Raw genomic sequence first — 15852 nt, 5'->3', positions numbered from 1 at the left:
ATTGTTATACAAAAAGCACATTGTATAGAATACAGCATTTAATCTGCAAAGATTGTGCATCACTGTTTTCCTCTAATACGTGTAGAACAAACTACATTCCATTGCAACAAACTGCACTTAGGTTTAGTAAAGCGTACTACACTGGCTTGAAAACAGCAGTCTTGATGGCATGCTGTAATATCAGAATTGATATATTCGCATAATACCAAGAATCACTCAAGAAAACATTCATAACAGACAGGCTTCCCAGTTGAAACTGCCACATGGTGAACACTAAGCTACTATATAAACTGCATGGACATATTTAAGGTGTATTATTAACTCCACCGTAAGCGGTCTGTTTCATCAAAAATAATCATAATAAAAAAAAGTTAGTTAGATCATGTAACAGAATATTACTTTTGGCAGGCCCTGCTAGTGTTTAGAGTAAAAAACAAACCAAAGAATCCCACGCCATAGTCCCATCCTGGAATTTCTTCGGAGAAAACGAATGAAGAGAAGACAAAATGGTAAAGTGTGATTTCCTTCACGCAATGTATTCAGCACAAAGTACCATCAGGTCTCACTATCTTAGCTTTTGGAAAATTTCCCAGCTTTTCGGGAAGGTTCATATGGCACTCTGAGAATACTAGGTGTTTCTTCCATTACTCGTACAAGAAGATTATCAATGTAATCCTCAAGTTCACGAATATGGGTGTCCTTCTTCTTAAGTTGCTCTTTATGTTTCACCAGCTCCTGCAAAACCTCTTCGTAAGTAAGGTTACGGTATCCTGCAGTGGCGTCGAAAGGATTCCCATCCTACAGATAAGTGTGAAAAAACACCAGGTTTTATTAAATAGTTCAGTGTTCTGAACAAATTCATGCTTTTCATATGTTTCTCATGTGCACCTCTTGACAGAAGCGGCTTCTTGGCAACATAACTCCACTTACTCTATAGCGTTCCCTCCAGTAACCCCACTGGAGCAGACAACTGGAGATAGCTTTCCCAGTTTGCAGTAAGTTTTCCCACACCATCATCTCAAAACCCCACTGTTTTATGAGGTGTACACACAGTTAATGAACGTAAAAGCAGTAACCACATGAACAGTAAGCAGGTCCATTTTGGGAAACTACTATGTAGTTAAGTATAGAAGGACCAGAGAAAAAGCCCGGAGAATTCACATCCTGCTGTAACTCCTTTAAGTTCTCACTTTTTGAGCACATCATAGCAAACTTAGCGCTAAAGGACATCAGCCCTCATCTGTCTTTCATATTCTATTTTCTGTCATCAGTGGTTCTCCAGGACATGGCCTCTTATTCACGTAATAAACCTTTCAATTTTAAACTTCAGGTGAAAACTACAAGGCTGCATCTTATTTGCACCAGAGCACTTAAGACAGAAATGTGTACTACTAAAAGACCTTCCTTGCCTGCTTGCTTGCTTTAAAAATCAGGAGGGAACCAGAATCGAGCAGTAGGGAAAACAGAACTCTTTCTGTAACGAGTTCTGATGACTTGAAAGTGCAGGTATTAGCAGAGATGGACAAACCTGTGGCCTTAACAAAGGGCTAGATAAACTTGAATGTCTTATTCTGTGTCAAGAGAATTAGCTCTGACCTGAAATAACCATATTATGAAAAATTTGGAAACGTGTAACTGAGGAAAAAGTTGGGAGAGTCAAAGTAGCACTGTTAAGACGTGCTAAGCAGTAAGTTTTATCTGATTCAGAAATGGAGACATTTAAAAGATATGGAACTTTTAATGAAGTAAAACTAATCTCACCTCTAAAATCCTGCTCCTCTAACAGGGCAGAAGAAGAAGATAAGATAGCTTTTGTTTACAGTAGAAACTTGTCATTAAAAATGCTAAAGCTTTCACAGCTAGGAAGCACACCACATAATAAACTCATATTCATTCCTTTTTCATGCTTCATTCCTCTTCTTTCCATACAGTAGCTCCATATTTGCACACTGGCATATGTCGAATCATTAAAAAACGCAGGTGGCCAAAGTTTTCAAATAAACCTAATTAAAAGTGATGGTGAACTGCAAATAGGCTGAAGTACGACACATCAATCAGCCTCTCTCCATCACTCATATTCTAACAGTAGCTCTCGAATATCTGTGCTTTTAAGGGTTTCTCACTGCGTTTGAGATATGTAATGTCACGTTTACGTACGTGTATTCAGTATTGTAAGCTTACTAAGTTACAAGATTGTGATTAATAACTCCCACTTTATTAAAATGGCTCATAATGAAATTTATTAATTGGTCAGTAATTGATTTCCAACAAGTACTGAAGAGAAACTAAATTCACTTTGGGGTCATTATATTTTTAACACATTTTCTTCTACAAGAAGGAAGTAGAATTGTCTCTTTATGGTATTAGAGTTTTGTACACATTAGAAAAGACATCGTTAACACTTCCATGGCTAAACTATAGGGTTTGCCTCATTTGCTGATTTGGCAAAGGAACGTAAATTAAGATACAATGATGACTTTAATTACTATATAAAGTTTACTGTAAAATTGTGTGCAAACCATATGCTTTAAAGACGTTTTGTCATACAAATGCCCCAAATAGATCCTTAGGGGGAATAACCTATCATATTAATTACACAAGAAAATTCGAGTTAAAGAGTGTTAGTACCTAGAAATAAATATTGTTCAAATTAAGAAGAATTTAGATGTTCTGTTCAAGCCAGTAAGTGATACTTAAATGTGTAAGGCACATCTTTACAAAGCCAGATACTATAATTTTAATACAAACCATTAATCTTACAATGCATTATTAAGGAGAAAAAGTTTTTAAATAACAAATCTATGCAAAGAACGATTGTGTCAGCTACAAAATACTACAGGGTACACACTGACAGCCGGAGGAAATGGAGTTGGATAAAACGAAGGCCTGGCAATCTCTGATCATCTCTTTATTGTTCTAATGAGGAATTCTGCTCTGGGAATATCATCTAAGCTACTTTCACATCTTTTGTCCTACTTATTTCATCTTCCTTTCAGTTCTTAATTAGGCCTTAAAGAGCTCACGCTGCCCTTTCAACTGGTTACTGCTCCCATTTAAACACTGCTTTCAGAGACAGGTGTTGGCACCAGAGTAGAAGACATACAAACATAATTACTAAATGTGATGCACAAGGAAGAAATATAACAACTTGGTGAGGGCTATTATTGCAGAACCTAATAATAAATGACTTCAAACACCTTAGAAAGGAATCTTGAATATTAAAAAAAAAAATAATCAAATGGTTTCATTCAAAACTACGGCTGAGATATTGTTTCTTCCCCACCTAATTTGTATTTCATATTAAATGAGCACCACCTCCTAATCCTACAACTGACATTCAGGATAGTTGGTATTCCAAAGGAAAAATCATCAAGGATTTCTTTTATCACCTTTAAATCCTTTAAAAAAAACAATTCACATCTTATTTCTTAAAAGAATTAAACCGATGCTTCTACCAGCAATAAATCACATGATGTGCAGTAGTACATTTGCAAGCACACAGAAACTGTAATTATGGTTACTTTACAGACAATAGCTGCTAAGTTAAATCAATTTTTTGATGTTGCTTTTTGTCAGAGATTAAGTAACTGCCTGGTAGAATTCAGTTTACTATCTGATCAAAGGCAGCCTTCATATACTCTGACATCTCCCACCACTTACTTACATTATAAAAACTCGGGCATTTACAATAACATCGAATGTTATTACAAATCATTCACATAAACCAGCAAAAGCAAACTGTACAAAGCCATATTTACTTGTGAAACTTGTTTTCTATATATTTGAAAGATTGAAAACAAACCCTAGTTTTAAAGATTTCATCTATTCACAGAACGAATTCTAGTAAAACCACATTTTCCTTCAAACAAAGACACTGCCTGGGAAATCTGTGGATTTTTCCGGTCTTTTCTTAGTACACATTACATTCTGGGTACTTTTAGAGTCAAAAGAGGATTCTGAATAATAACGTATTTCTATTTGTAGTGTTTTCTGAGAGGCTGTTAATTAATCATTTGCATTATTAATCCCATCATATATCAGTTCATTGCATCCATTTTGACTTGCCATCTAAAGACTGTCCTCAAGTCTCTGACTACAGTGATAAGAATGTCCTGTTATGACAATTAATACATCACTGCCAAATGCAGAGTTCCTGACTATTATTTCTCCAGAATCACCTGAAATACCCCAAAGCAACGGTCTTCTTCTTACTTTCTGTGCAAAGATCTAATTTTCCCCTTCTCTACGTCATCATACCAGAAGTACAATGCATATTGAGTGTAAAACTCTTCTTTATTTCCAAATTTGTATTAAGCTTATTATTTTCTAATTAGATTTTCTGGATACCTCAAAAGAAAACCAAGAACCCTAACATGTCCTTGTAAGAGGCTAAACAAGAACTGTCAAGCACCAATTAGTTGGCATTTACTGATGGCTTTCCATAACATTTCAGAACTCACCACTGTTTTCCTGAGGTCCTCAATGCCAGAAGGATTCACATTAAAACTGTGGGAAAAAAACAAAACCCCAAATATTAGCATTGCATGCTTATCAGACCAAAGCATTGACTAGATGACACTGCTCAATTCAGCATATAGCTATAAAATATTTAATATGATTTGTTTTCTTGATTCGTTGAACTTAGGAAAAACAGGAAAATACTCAGAAATAATGGAAATTTTAATATATTATTGTTCATAATTTTTTGTTTTTTTTTTTCATATTCTTTTTGCAATAAAATTTGAATAATTAAGAAAGACAGGAAAGGACATTACGGATTGTGCTTCCCTACTTCTTTTCTTCTCTCTAGACTTACCTTGAGCTTCTAAGCAGAAAGTGATACTGTAAATGAAATGTTCTGGAAACAGGTCCTGGGATGAGACTGTTAAAAAAACAACAAAATCCTGCACACTAACATGTATTCGCAGCTGTCATAGCAGCTGCTAGAGGTGAGAGGTCCTTTAGAAATTCCAATGAGATCACCAGCTTAAATCAGAGCTGAAAAGCCATCTTCTGTAGCAACATTTGTTTCATACTTAAAATTAAGTAAATAATGTATTATTTTATAAACATGGTGATTTTCTCACATACCCAAATAGCAAAGCTATTTCATGATGTTGTTGTGTTCAGATTCTTTTCTTCCTCAACTACAAAAGTGCAGTCGATACTGATCAAGGCAGCACTGTCTCAGTGTCAGGCCTATGAAACGGTCCCCTTGTCTCTCAGGTTGGTATAACTATTAGCAAATACCTTCAAAAATAAGTTCCTCTATGTTCTCATGTGCTTGATACAGCAAGATTGGAAAGAAAACTAACCCTCTGAACATCTGGGTCTGGCTCACAAATACTATGTCCTTAGTAGCATCATTGCAAACATCATTCTATCACCTCACAGAATCTACTATTTAGCTCAGATTGCACGTACTGCCTGTCAAGGGTGATGTCTGTTGACAGAGAATAATGCAGAGAATTACAAATATATGTCTATCCTTTTAAAATTTATTTTAAAGATAGCTTCAAGTAAAGAACATGCATTTTATGACTGCTCATCACTGCTATCTGAATTTATAAGCTATATATATATATAAGCCGTACACATAGGGTGTAAAAGTGGAAGGGATGCAATTTATAAATGTAAATTAGGTAAAATGGAGAACCGAATTTTTTTCTGTTTTAAAAATAATGTTGTTTACATTGTAATTTTTTTTTTACTTTAATTTTTTTTATCTACATATAACTTTTCATTTCCGAAGCAGGTAGCCTTTTGCTCATAGAGAAGTCCGTGACCCATCTGCCGGACTGAAGATATTAGATAAAGACTGGATTACACAAACAGTCACAACTAGAAATCAAGAGGTGTCTGAATCAAGTTCTGCTTAATTCCCATTATACCTGTTTGTAACAGTGATCCGCAGCAGTTTGCTGGAGACCAGTTTTGAATGAGGGGCCTCTTTCATCGGGTATTGTCTAAAAAGCTAAAGGCAGGAACCCTCCCCCCCAGCCCGCCTTTTAGTTTCACACTGATGTGTCAAACACATGATGAACTTGCTTCATTCATGGCTGCCTTTCGTGATCCGAGTACAAAAAAAATGGGTTAACTGAACTGGATCGAATTAGCTTGGTGAAAACCAAGAATGTCTCTATTTAACGAAGTGTGGCGTTAATTTGGGATATCTTTCTTTTGGGACTGTTTCCTCATGTTAGACAAGATATAGAATAATACAGCCTGACTGCTCAACTGAGTGACTGTCTGAAAGGTTAAAAAAGCAAGATCTTTCATTGCCCTGAATGACTTTATAGTTTCTGCGAACCAAGTTTGAGGACTCTTTCATAGCAGCAGCTTAAAAGAAAAGCAGAAGTTCTGACTACGTAAAGTTAAGTTTGAAAATTAGAAATATAAATCACTGGCAATACAGACTCATTTTTTTTCTCTTTTAGCTAAAAAAAAACCCTGCAATCATTTCCATAATACTGCAGACATTGTAACTGCAATTACAATAGAGCACATCTGCTTATTTTACATGAAGCTATTCAAATACACTTACAAAAAATGAAAAACTATTAAACAAAATATTCCCCCAATAAAAACCTAAACCCCATGAACAGTCTTACTCATATTCTGAAGTGATATGTGGAAATATACTGCATCTCAAGGACAAAACAGGTGCTGAGATTGCATATAGCATTTTTCACATCAGACTGTCTGCTAAGCAAGGTGGGAGCTCCGTGGCCTTGCTGAGCCCCACAGGGTTTCCTGCCAGCGCTTCCAGCCCAAGGTGAGCCTGAGCAGATGCAGGCTCTCACTGCTGTACCTATAATTCACTGTCGAGAACCATGTAATACCTCTAAAGAAAATACTGTAAAATTATCAATACATACAGTCGGGGGAGTTGCATGTTTGGTGTATTGAAATTCATGACAGCATTTGTTCTTCAGTTTAAATTTCCTCCCAGTAACACATGCCTAAAGTTACCATCTCGTTTGATTACTGGTAATAGCTTACAGAAAACACGGCTCTAGGACTACAGCCCACACGCTGTACAACCATCATAAGCCTCCTTCAAGCAGCCATTTTCTTGACATTCTAAGAGCATTCTGAAATCATTGATCTCAGCAATTATAAAAAATAATGCCATTTTTTACTGTGTTATAACCAACTCACAGTTCATAGTGATAGTTATAGGCCCATCTCTGTTTTTTCCCCAGGGTTTGATAAATCGGCAAGCAACTTTTGCCATGGAAGCATGAAATTCTATGTTCACAGCTTGGGAAAAAGTTTCTTTTTGCTTTGGGTTCTTTTGTTTTGAGCTTACTGTGAATAGTGATTGTAAAAAACGGGCATTGTAAGATTCTGTAATTACTGTTTCTCAATTATGCTCAAACTAAATTTGCTCAATTTACAAGTAAAAAAGATGTTTCTTTTCTAACAAATGGACCTTCTGCCAACTCACTCTGAAAACTACAGTCAAACTGGGTTTCTCTGGCTCATTGTCTTTAACACTGTGTATAACTTCTATGTATTGTTATACCTGAGTCTAACAGCTCCTCACCGGTCATACCTTCCAACCTACACAAACTGGCTCTTTCTGTTCACTGAAAAGAGCTCATCTACCTTCTTGCTTCTGTGTTCTTCATCACCTCAAGGAATTAAGTCATTTTCTACCTCTTCCACTTACCCATATAGAGAAGGCCCCCTCTCCACCACTGTGGAGTCTCAAGTGCTTCAAGGTGATGACCCAGATCCTGTAATAATTTTTAACAGTTTGTCTCTTACAATTAATAAACTTTCACTCACTCCAATCACCTTCAAGAAAGTTAGAAACTAGTAAAAGGGAGGTAAATCACACCAGCAGATTCAAAATCAACTACAGAGGTGAGACAGAGGAGCACACAGATAATGCTAAGCAAGCCACTCAACTTCTACATTGCCCCACTATAGGTAGAACAGACAATCTTCAATCTAGTACAACAGGTAATCATGAACTCCATTTCTTATCTGGGAATTCAATTAGTTTCCTCAACTATTATATCAGACAGACATACTATAAATCTGATTCTATAGAACATTTTGGATGTCTTTCATAATCATAGCAAACATATTTTATACTTGTTATTTTCCCTATTTAAATACACTAGAACTACTTACTTTACCTATTTAAGTACATTAGAAAAGCTTCCTTTTATCCCCCCAACAGCTATTTTTTTATAAGGTAGCTAAATACTTACATTGTATGATTATTATTTGCAGTTTGTACAGAAACTTCAACGCAGTGAAGTTGAGGATGTATCACAAGCTCAAGTTTATGACTGGAGTTTGTAATTCTGTCTTTGAAGTTCAATAGTAGTTAAAAATTCAAACATTAGGTCTAGTGGCTGCTTAAATATTTAGCTTCTCAATGTCTAGAGATTAAAACAACCTTTAAAATATCTTTCCTATAGCTCATTTAAACATTTTAGTGCCTGAACCGTTTACTCTGACAACATAATGAATGGGAATCAGACTTCTAAATTATGCTGTATGGAAAATGTATTTTCTTAATAGAACAAAAGCTTTTTACTTATCTTGTGTTATTCATATTAGTTATATGACTATTGTAATCTGTACTATTAGATATTAAAACTAGGATATTTACATTAATCATTACTGTTCCAAGTCCTGAAACCTTAGATCTTAACTTGCCATCATGTAAAATATCCATTATACCAATAAGCTCAGTCTGAGCTTTCGGTTTCTTTAATATGGAATGTCTGTGTACAGGTAATTAGCAAATCTCTACCATGTTAATTTTGCATTGGAGCCGAAATACCCCTATTCCTACTTCTTGGTCTTTGGACTGATTCTTATTACAGTGCTTATGCATTTCTCTTTGGATTCTCATGACAAGCATCACAACTTTGAAATATTAGGATGCAATTTAAGTTATTACCAATGTACTAGAAAAACAAAAGAAACTAATAAAATCAGATAGAGTTAATGAAATTCAGAAACTTAGCTTTCCGTAGAATATTATTAGCCTGCTGTGCCTGGCAATGCAGACATCACTTTATACTCTGAGAAGGAATGACTATCATGTCTGGCAACTAAGCAAGTATGGAGTAAGCATATTACCATTTATTTCACAATCAGATTCTGGGGAACATCACTTAAGACACTTCACTTTATAAATTGTCCTGCTGTCAAGCCATGTTCTGTTGCCTTTTGGAGCTTGTGTAACCCCAGGAGGACACAAAAAGAGCATCAGGTTTTGTTGCTATCACTCCATTTTCTTATTACTATAAAGTCTCATGCCAAGAGCTAAGAAACTGGACCAAACCCCCTGAACACTAAGAGACACTTTTCTTGCAAATGATTTGTTCTCCAAGCTACGTACTCTTCAGCCAGACTCCTTTAGAAATAATCTGATCATGAGTATAGTGCTGCTCTCTATGGAGCCCTTTAAAGATGGCAAAAGGGTCCACGAGATAAAGAAGTTACAGTCTCAGAATACAGTGCTCAATAATGGTCCTGAACAACATGTGCTTCAAGCTCATATATATTTCAGAGTTAGTGCAGCAGAAACATGACAATGCAACTATATGGAAGGACAGAAACTTTCAGTTAAAACAACTGGGGGAATTTAACAGATTTTTGGTTTTCTGTATAAACACCTTCATTTCATAAACAGACATGGATATGGATCCAAAATATACTGGTGACCAATTCTGAGGTGTCTGAACTGTTGGGAGACAGCTCAAGGGACGTAGAGGCATACAGGTCTGCATTCACGAGGTCTACCACAATCCTTCTTCTTTCAGAAGTATAAGTACCTTAAGCACTTGTAACTTGTACTTGTACTTGCCCACCACTGGACACGTTACTCATGCAAATATTATTCAGGACTTACAAAACATTCTAAAAATCAAGTGTTTTCACACAATGTACTCAACTGAATTTTAAGTTTCTGGAAACAAACAACAACAGTTTTATATAAAAAGTTAGTATTTTAAAGCATATAAATATTCCCCCTTTTACTAGGCAGTTGTGCCTCAAGAGACCAATAAGGAACTGTTACACTAAAAGTTGTGCCAGCACCTCCACTAGAACCCCCTGCTATTAGCCATCTAAAAGTCAACCAAAAGACCCAAAGAACCTTAAAGTAAAATTTTATATTGAAACTTCCAGAACCATTTCTGGAACGCTTAAAAAAATAGCTCTAATTCTTAGTTCTTCTAATGAAACAGAAAAATAAAAGGTCCATCAATTTTACACAGCTTCTGCGTTTATTAACAAAGAAACTGGATATAACTATTTAGTTTTTTCTTTTTTCTTTCAAAAAGAAAATAGAACAGGCAGTGCATTTCCCCTTGGGACAGATAATACGCCTCGTGTATCCACTTGAAAAAGATTTCACATGCCCTAATGTGCACCAACAGACAATGAAAGCTTGAAAAAATCTTGTCATGCAGCCAGGAGGATGAACTTTCAAAACAGTGTTGCTAAAACAGACAACTAATTAGGAGTAAGTGGCTGACGGTGAAGAGTCTGCAAAAGTCAACATTAATACTAAAGAATGCTACAGTATCTCTCTAAGAACTGATTGCTCCAACCCACTCCAGTAATGTCACAAATACTGTGACCGCTGCTTTGCAGTAGCTTTGCCAAAGATTATTTCATTAGTCTCTCATCACATGTAGCGATCTTTCTAAACCAGATGATACTAGTCCTGGCAGGACAGACTATGAATGTTTGCATCATTTCTGCTTGTTTTGTAGTTTCCCTTTACATCTCATGTACTGATAATGTATTTAGCTGTTGAAATGATGCTTTAGTGACAGCTTTACCACACTGCATTAACAAATAGGAACAGTCTACAGCATAATTCATGCATTATCATAGTCTACCAATATTCTACCTTGCACAGATAACCACAGCTGACTGAAGTCTAATCAAATTTCAGCAGAGAACAGAAAAAAACCCTTTCATTTCAAGAAAAGCAATGCAGAAGTACGCTGTTGTTAAAATAAGACATGCTAACACAGAGGAAACAAAACGAAACTCTGAAAATAGCATAGTACACCTGATGCCATTTTTTGACTAACAGAGAAACAAATAGATGTTAAAATGTCAGAATGGACTTTACTGCTCTAGCAAACACAATAATAAACTCGTTAGAGATCAACACTGCTGAACAAGGCAGATGAAAATTGAAAATAGGGACTTGGAAAAGTACGTTGGAAAATGATGACCTTTTTTGGAAAAGAAATATACAGCCATTGTAACCCTTTGCTCTGATCAGGCAACTTCTGGGGCTCATTCCAATGGAGCTGTGGCCAGTAACTATGCCTCTGGCACATAACTTGTAACAGGCGAGACTGAAAGCATTTAACAGCCATTTACCTTTTACTAACTTGAAGTTATTGCACTAAGAACTTATCTCCACTGTGGTTTAAGCTATCAGGTTTTAACATAAGCTTTTACTTTACAACTGCAATGACTAGAGACAGGCACCCACTCTACTAGCAGCTCAACTCACAACAGTAACCTAGAAAGTCGGGTTACTGTTAACGGTAACACCATGATTTCGCAAAAGCTTCTTTATCTAGTTGACCATCACACGCACATTTCAGTATTTGCTGAAATGGAACAGATACCAGCTGTTCTTTAGACTTCACGATTTAATATGATTCGAACACATCACAGTTATCAGGAGCCTCATGTTTTCATGGCGCCTCACGTGGGCTTTTTTTTCCAAATGAATATATCTGAATTGCTTATTTCAAACACTGCATCCATTGGGAAAAATTAAACTGCAGATACTGATTTGTTTAGGACAGGCATCTCTGGAGAGGCAGCTCTGACAGCTCCTGTGATGACAGTATGGGGGAGTGAGGCTCAAGAAAATAACCACATTCAGAAATCACAGGAAAGCAGAAAGATGCAAAAGGGATGAGTTTAAGGGTAAGGTTGGGGGTGGTTTGGGTTTTGTTTTGGGATTTTGGTTGGGGTTTTTTTGAGTTGCAATTTTTTAAAAAGGCTGAAGCAGTAAAAACAACACAGAAAAAAAAATACTTTTTTTTTATCCAATTGACAAAAAAATTTATAAAAATAAACAGTATTCATAATTGCAATAATGAATCCTAATAAAACATGTTTCTTTCTCCTCCACTATTCCATCTTCCATATTGCTTGGAATGTGTAAACTATCTATAGCCAGAAAGTGAGATAAAGTGTAACCAGTATGTAGGCACAACCTTTACCTTCTTTTCTCTAAGTTTAGCAATACTTAGGTCATGTAAGTGCTACTTTGAAAGGATTCTTTAATGTATCTCTCTTTATGTATACATATACATATATACAGACACACACTGTGCATAAGTGTATGTATTTTATATGTAATGTGTGGATATATATACACGTATATGTATATATATATAAAATATGTGTATATATATAAATAATGAGTCTTAGAAAACTCCCAGCTATCTATTCAGTTCCCCAGATCTGGAATTTGATCAGACTAGTAACAACCTGTCAGCTTTAAATATTGGACTATTTGTTTCCCTGTGTCCAGTGCCTAAGATCCTGTTAATTACCTAAACTCTCTTTCTGTAGGTCTTGTTAATTACCCGTCTCCTGTCTCAGAGGACCTTGTTAATAACTTGTACAATCTCTCTAAAAAGGTCCTAATAACACGTTAAAATTAAAGATGTTTTTCTTTTAGCACTTGTCAAGTGGTGTAAATTGAGAAATTTGCACATCACTTTATTAGCTGACTCTAGTGTATTTTCCTAAACGCAAACAATTGCAGAGAGACGAGGATGCGAGGATGCCCAAGGTTTGGATGTGGCACAAAACCCAATCTTTGTTTTCCAGGAGTAACCCTCCATTTCTTTAACTGTGTTCAATGCAAAATCCACGTGGCTTCTGCCTGCAAATTAACCTCTTGAGAGCCACGACAATAGCAGTCATTGTAAGAATGAATGCAATTTAAGATAGTATTAGGCCAAAGTTTCAAAGGAGTGGATTAAGAAGTATGAAGACAGAACTATTACTGGTAAATGCTGGCTTAAAATGCTAGACGTATTGTGTGCTTAAGAATTCTTCATTGGCTTTATAATATAAATCCTCTGGAATGAGCAGGTTTTGTAATATTTGCAAAAACAGCATTTCGTGTTTCACTGTGAGACTGCAGCATTTTTAAGTTGTCAAGAAATCAGCTCATAAATATCTATATTACACCTATACCAGACAATAAACCCCCCCGAATCTTAACACTTATGTAATACTGTAACACCGTATCTATAAAACCCTTAAAAAATACTCATTTATCCACTCAGCATTTGTAAGAGGTAACAAAATACCATCCCCATTTTACAAATCAGGAGCAGGGAAACTTAAGTGATTTAGCCAAAGCCACAGAACAAGCCTTCGCCAGAGCAGAGATTAATAGAAATTAGGGATACATATTTTGTGATTTCCTGACAACTAGAAGTATACACAAACCAGGCAGGTTTTGTTTTGCTTTCCCAAAATACTTCTTAAACCTTTTTGAAATAACAATAATAAATAATTGTAATAATAAATAGTAATTCTCAAATAACCCTGGGATACTTCTTGCTTTTAGGAGAAAAAAAATCCTGTAACTGTTGCTGAACCACTTCTACATTTTCTGTGTCAGCAGCTAAAAAATGTGGAAGATGTATCTACCTTCATTCTTTTAATTAGTAAATAAGAGTAATTAGTGACAGAGCCCCCATACAGCTAGCTAGCACTTAATGACTTGTTGGGTGAAGGGCTATTCTGCAGCTCTGTTCTGTAACTCACTGATGCTGTTGTGAGCTCCTATCTTGCATGGCATTACTGCCTGGTCAATAACCACGTTCAGTTAGGACGGACTTGATCCTGACTCAAAGCTCAGCAAAGTCACTGAAAAGACTCCCATTAACTTTACAGAGACTGGTTCACTGGTGCCAAGAACCTGACCTTCACACTGTCCACAGGAAGGAAATGGTTTGGTCAGTTTTTTGCCCACTAGAAGAAGGTTGCTGCGGGGTTTTTAATTCCACTTTGCACTGTCTCTAGCCTGGTCCCATGGACTGAATGTCCTTTTGTTGCTACAAGGTGCTCTTGGAATACATCTTCCAGCTGAGTTTCATCAGACAGCAATCCAGTTCACATGCCACAGGACCGTTTCATCACTTAAAGCAAGGCTTAGCTAAGTGGAGTTAACTGGGAGATCCACGTGCAAAACAAACTCACAGCAGAACACTGATTTGGGATACACCTTGATAAAAAAAGATACTGCCTGGTTTAATTGCAGAAATGGCATCCATCCCAAAGAGCTTAATAGCATGTTGCATAAATAGAAAACAACTCAGAAGTCTGAACTCCCTGTGTATGTTTCCTGCATACTGAATTTGTTACTGAACTTCATTCATTTTGTGCCCACAGATTTATACAACTCTTTCTTCACAGTGTTACTGGTTTGAAAAATTACAACCGGATTCTATTCAACAAATCCTTCACAGATAAACGTAAACTTAAACTGTAAACTTATTAAATATGCACATTTTCTATTAGTTTCTACTTCAAAAGGAAATCATTGTACAAGATATATTTGAAAGAGAGTGAACTTGTTCTAAGTTTCTCACAGAACATAATACAGGAGCACATTAAAACTGAGAGCTTCTAACTGAAATTATTACATGCTAGATATTATTCCATAACAGCTGTCTTATAGAAAAGGTCAAAATGTTTAATTTTTTTGCTTTTTGAAAACAACAGAATATCTATTTGTCTTATCAAAAGTTTATGTTTACATAAAAGTCAAGAACTAGTAAAAGAGACTTAGACAAAGGGGGAACAATTGACTAGAGTCCTTCTGAACGGGCACTGTGATGAGCTTTTTTAATTACAAAATAAAGAGAAAAAAGCCCATCATGATTACCATTAAAAAATTTATATTTATAAAGATCTGCTGCATTCAAGAGCTTCAAAAGATTTCACTACTTGTATCTAGCATCTGCCTGAATACATTTTTGTATTGAAAAAAAATAAATGCCATGTAATTTTAATTGTTATTTAAATGATTCCTCTGTAAAGGAGCTCATTCAAACAGAAGTTTAACTTCTGACAAACCAAGCTACATCCTAACCTTACTCTAATCTAGAGAAAACCTTTATGAAATAAATAATATTCTTAGACTGGCTGTAAACACTTTATTTAAGACACTAGGAACTAACCTGACTCACAGAAGATGCTAAGAAGATAATTCATTGAAGTCTGTATGAGCTTCTGGCAACTGAATTTTTTCTATAGTAGTTCCATTTCAGTTTATCTAATTCATATCCATGATTAGTTTTATTGAGAAAACGATTGTAAGTTTAAATCAGGAGTGCATGCATTCTAACCTATGAATAAGACTGAACTGGGATACAGTAAGATCAATCTGTTCCAAAATCTTAAAGAACAAGTTAACAAGAAACATTTGTTTTAAAGAAAATACTACTGTTTCATTAATTATGGAATTAATAGACATGGAAAAGGCAGATTTGTTAGAACCATGTTTACCATGATTTATTTCACAGCTTTCAAATTCTAGTTTGGAGCATTTGAATTTTGAATTCAATTTCTACCAAATTTAAGCCATTAACTAGAAATGAATCATTACCTTAAAAAACAAAAAAAAAACCCAACTGTTAATTTTTGGCATTAATATATAGAAAAAAATGCAAATGAATAAAAGTTAAATAATTGACTTAAACATTTATCTGTTGGGAACGGTATTATTTGGGGTGTGTTTGTGTGTGTGTGTGTGTATATATGTGCATATATATAGGGAGAGACAGAGACAATGTATCTTCCCTGACTAGC

The 15852-nt window shown here is 35.6% G+C and overlaps 1 protein-coding gene across 1 annotated transcript in view; it reads right to left on the bottom strand.

Moving 5' to 3' along the window:
* Nucleotides 1-517: 517 nt before the first annotated feature.
* RAB11FIP2 (RAB11 family interacting protein 2) overlaps nt 518-15852 on the bottom strand; it is a 29380-nt gene continuing 14045 nt past the window's right edge. Inside the window, exons 4-5 of the mRNA XM_062635334.1 lie at nt 4461-4506; nt 518-798 (exon numbers count right to left, since the gene is read on the bottom strand). Coding sequence (XP_062491318.1) covers nt 571-798; nt 4461-4506 — 274 coding nt within the window. The 3' untranslated portion in view covers nt 518-570. The remainder of the gene's footprint in view (nt 799-4460; nt 4507-15852) is intronic.

The sequence above is a fragment of the Pezoporus occidentalis genome, unplaced genomic scaffold, assembly GCF_034315485.1.
Source record: "Pezoporus occidentalis ecotype Australia unplaced genomic scaffold, CSIRO_AGI_Poc_V1 ctg45, whole genome shotgun sequence".
NCBI lineage: Eukaryota > Metazoa > Chordata > Aves > Psittaciformes > Psittacidae > Pezoporus > Pezoporus occidentalis.
This window is presented reverse-complemented; position numbering and strand designations above follow the sequence as displayed.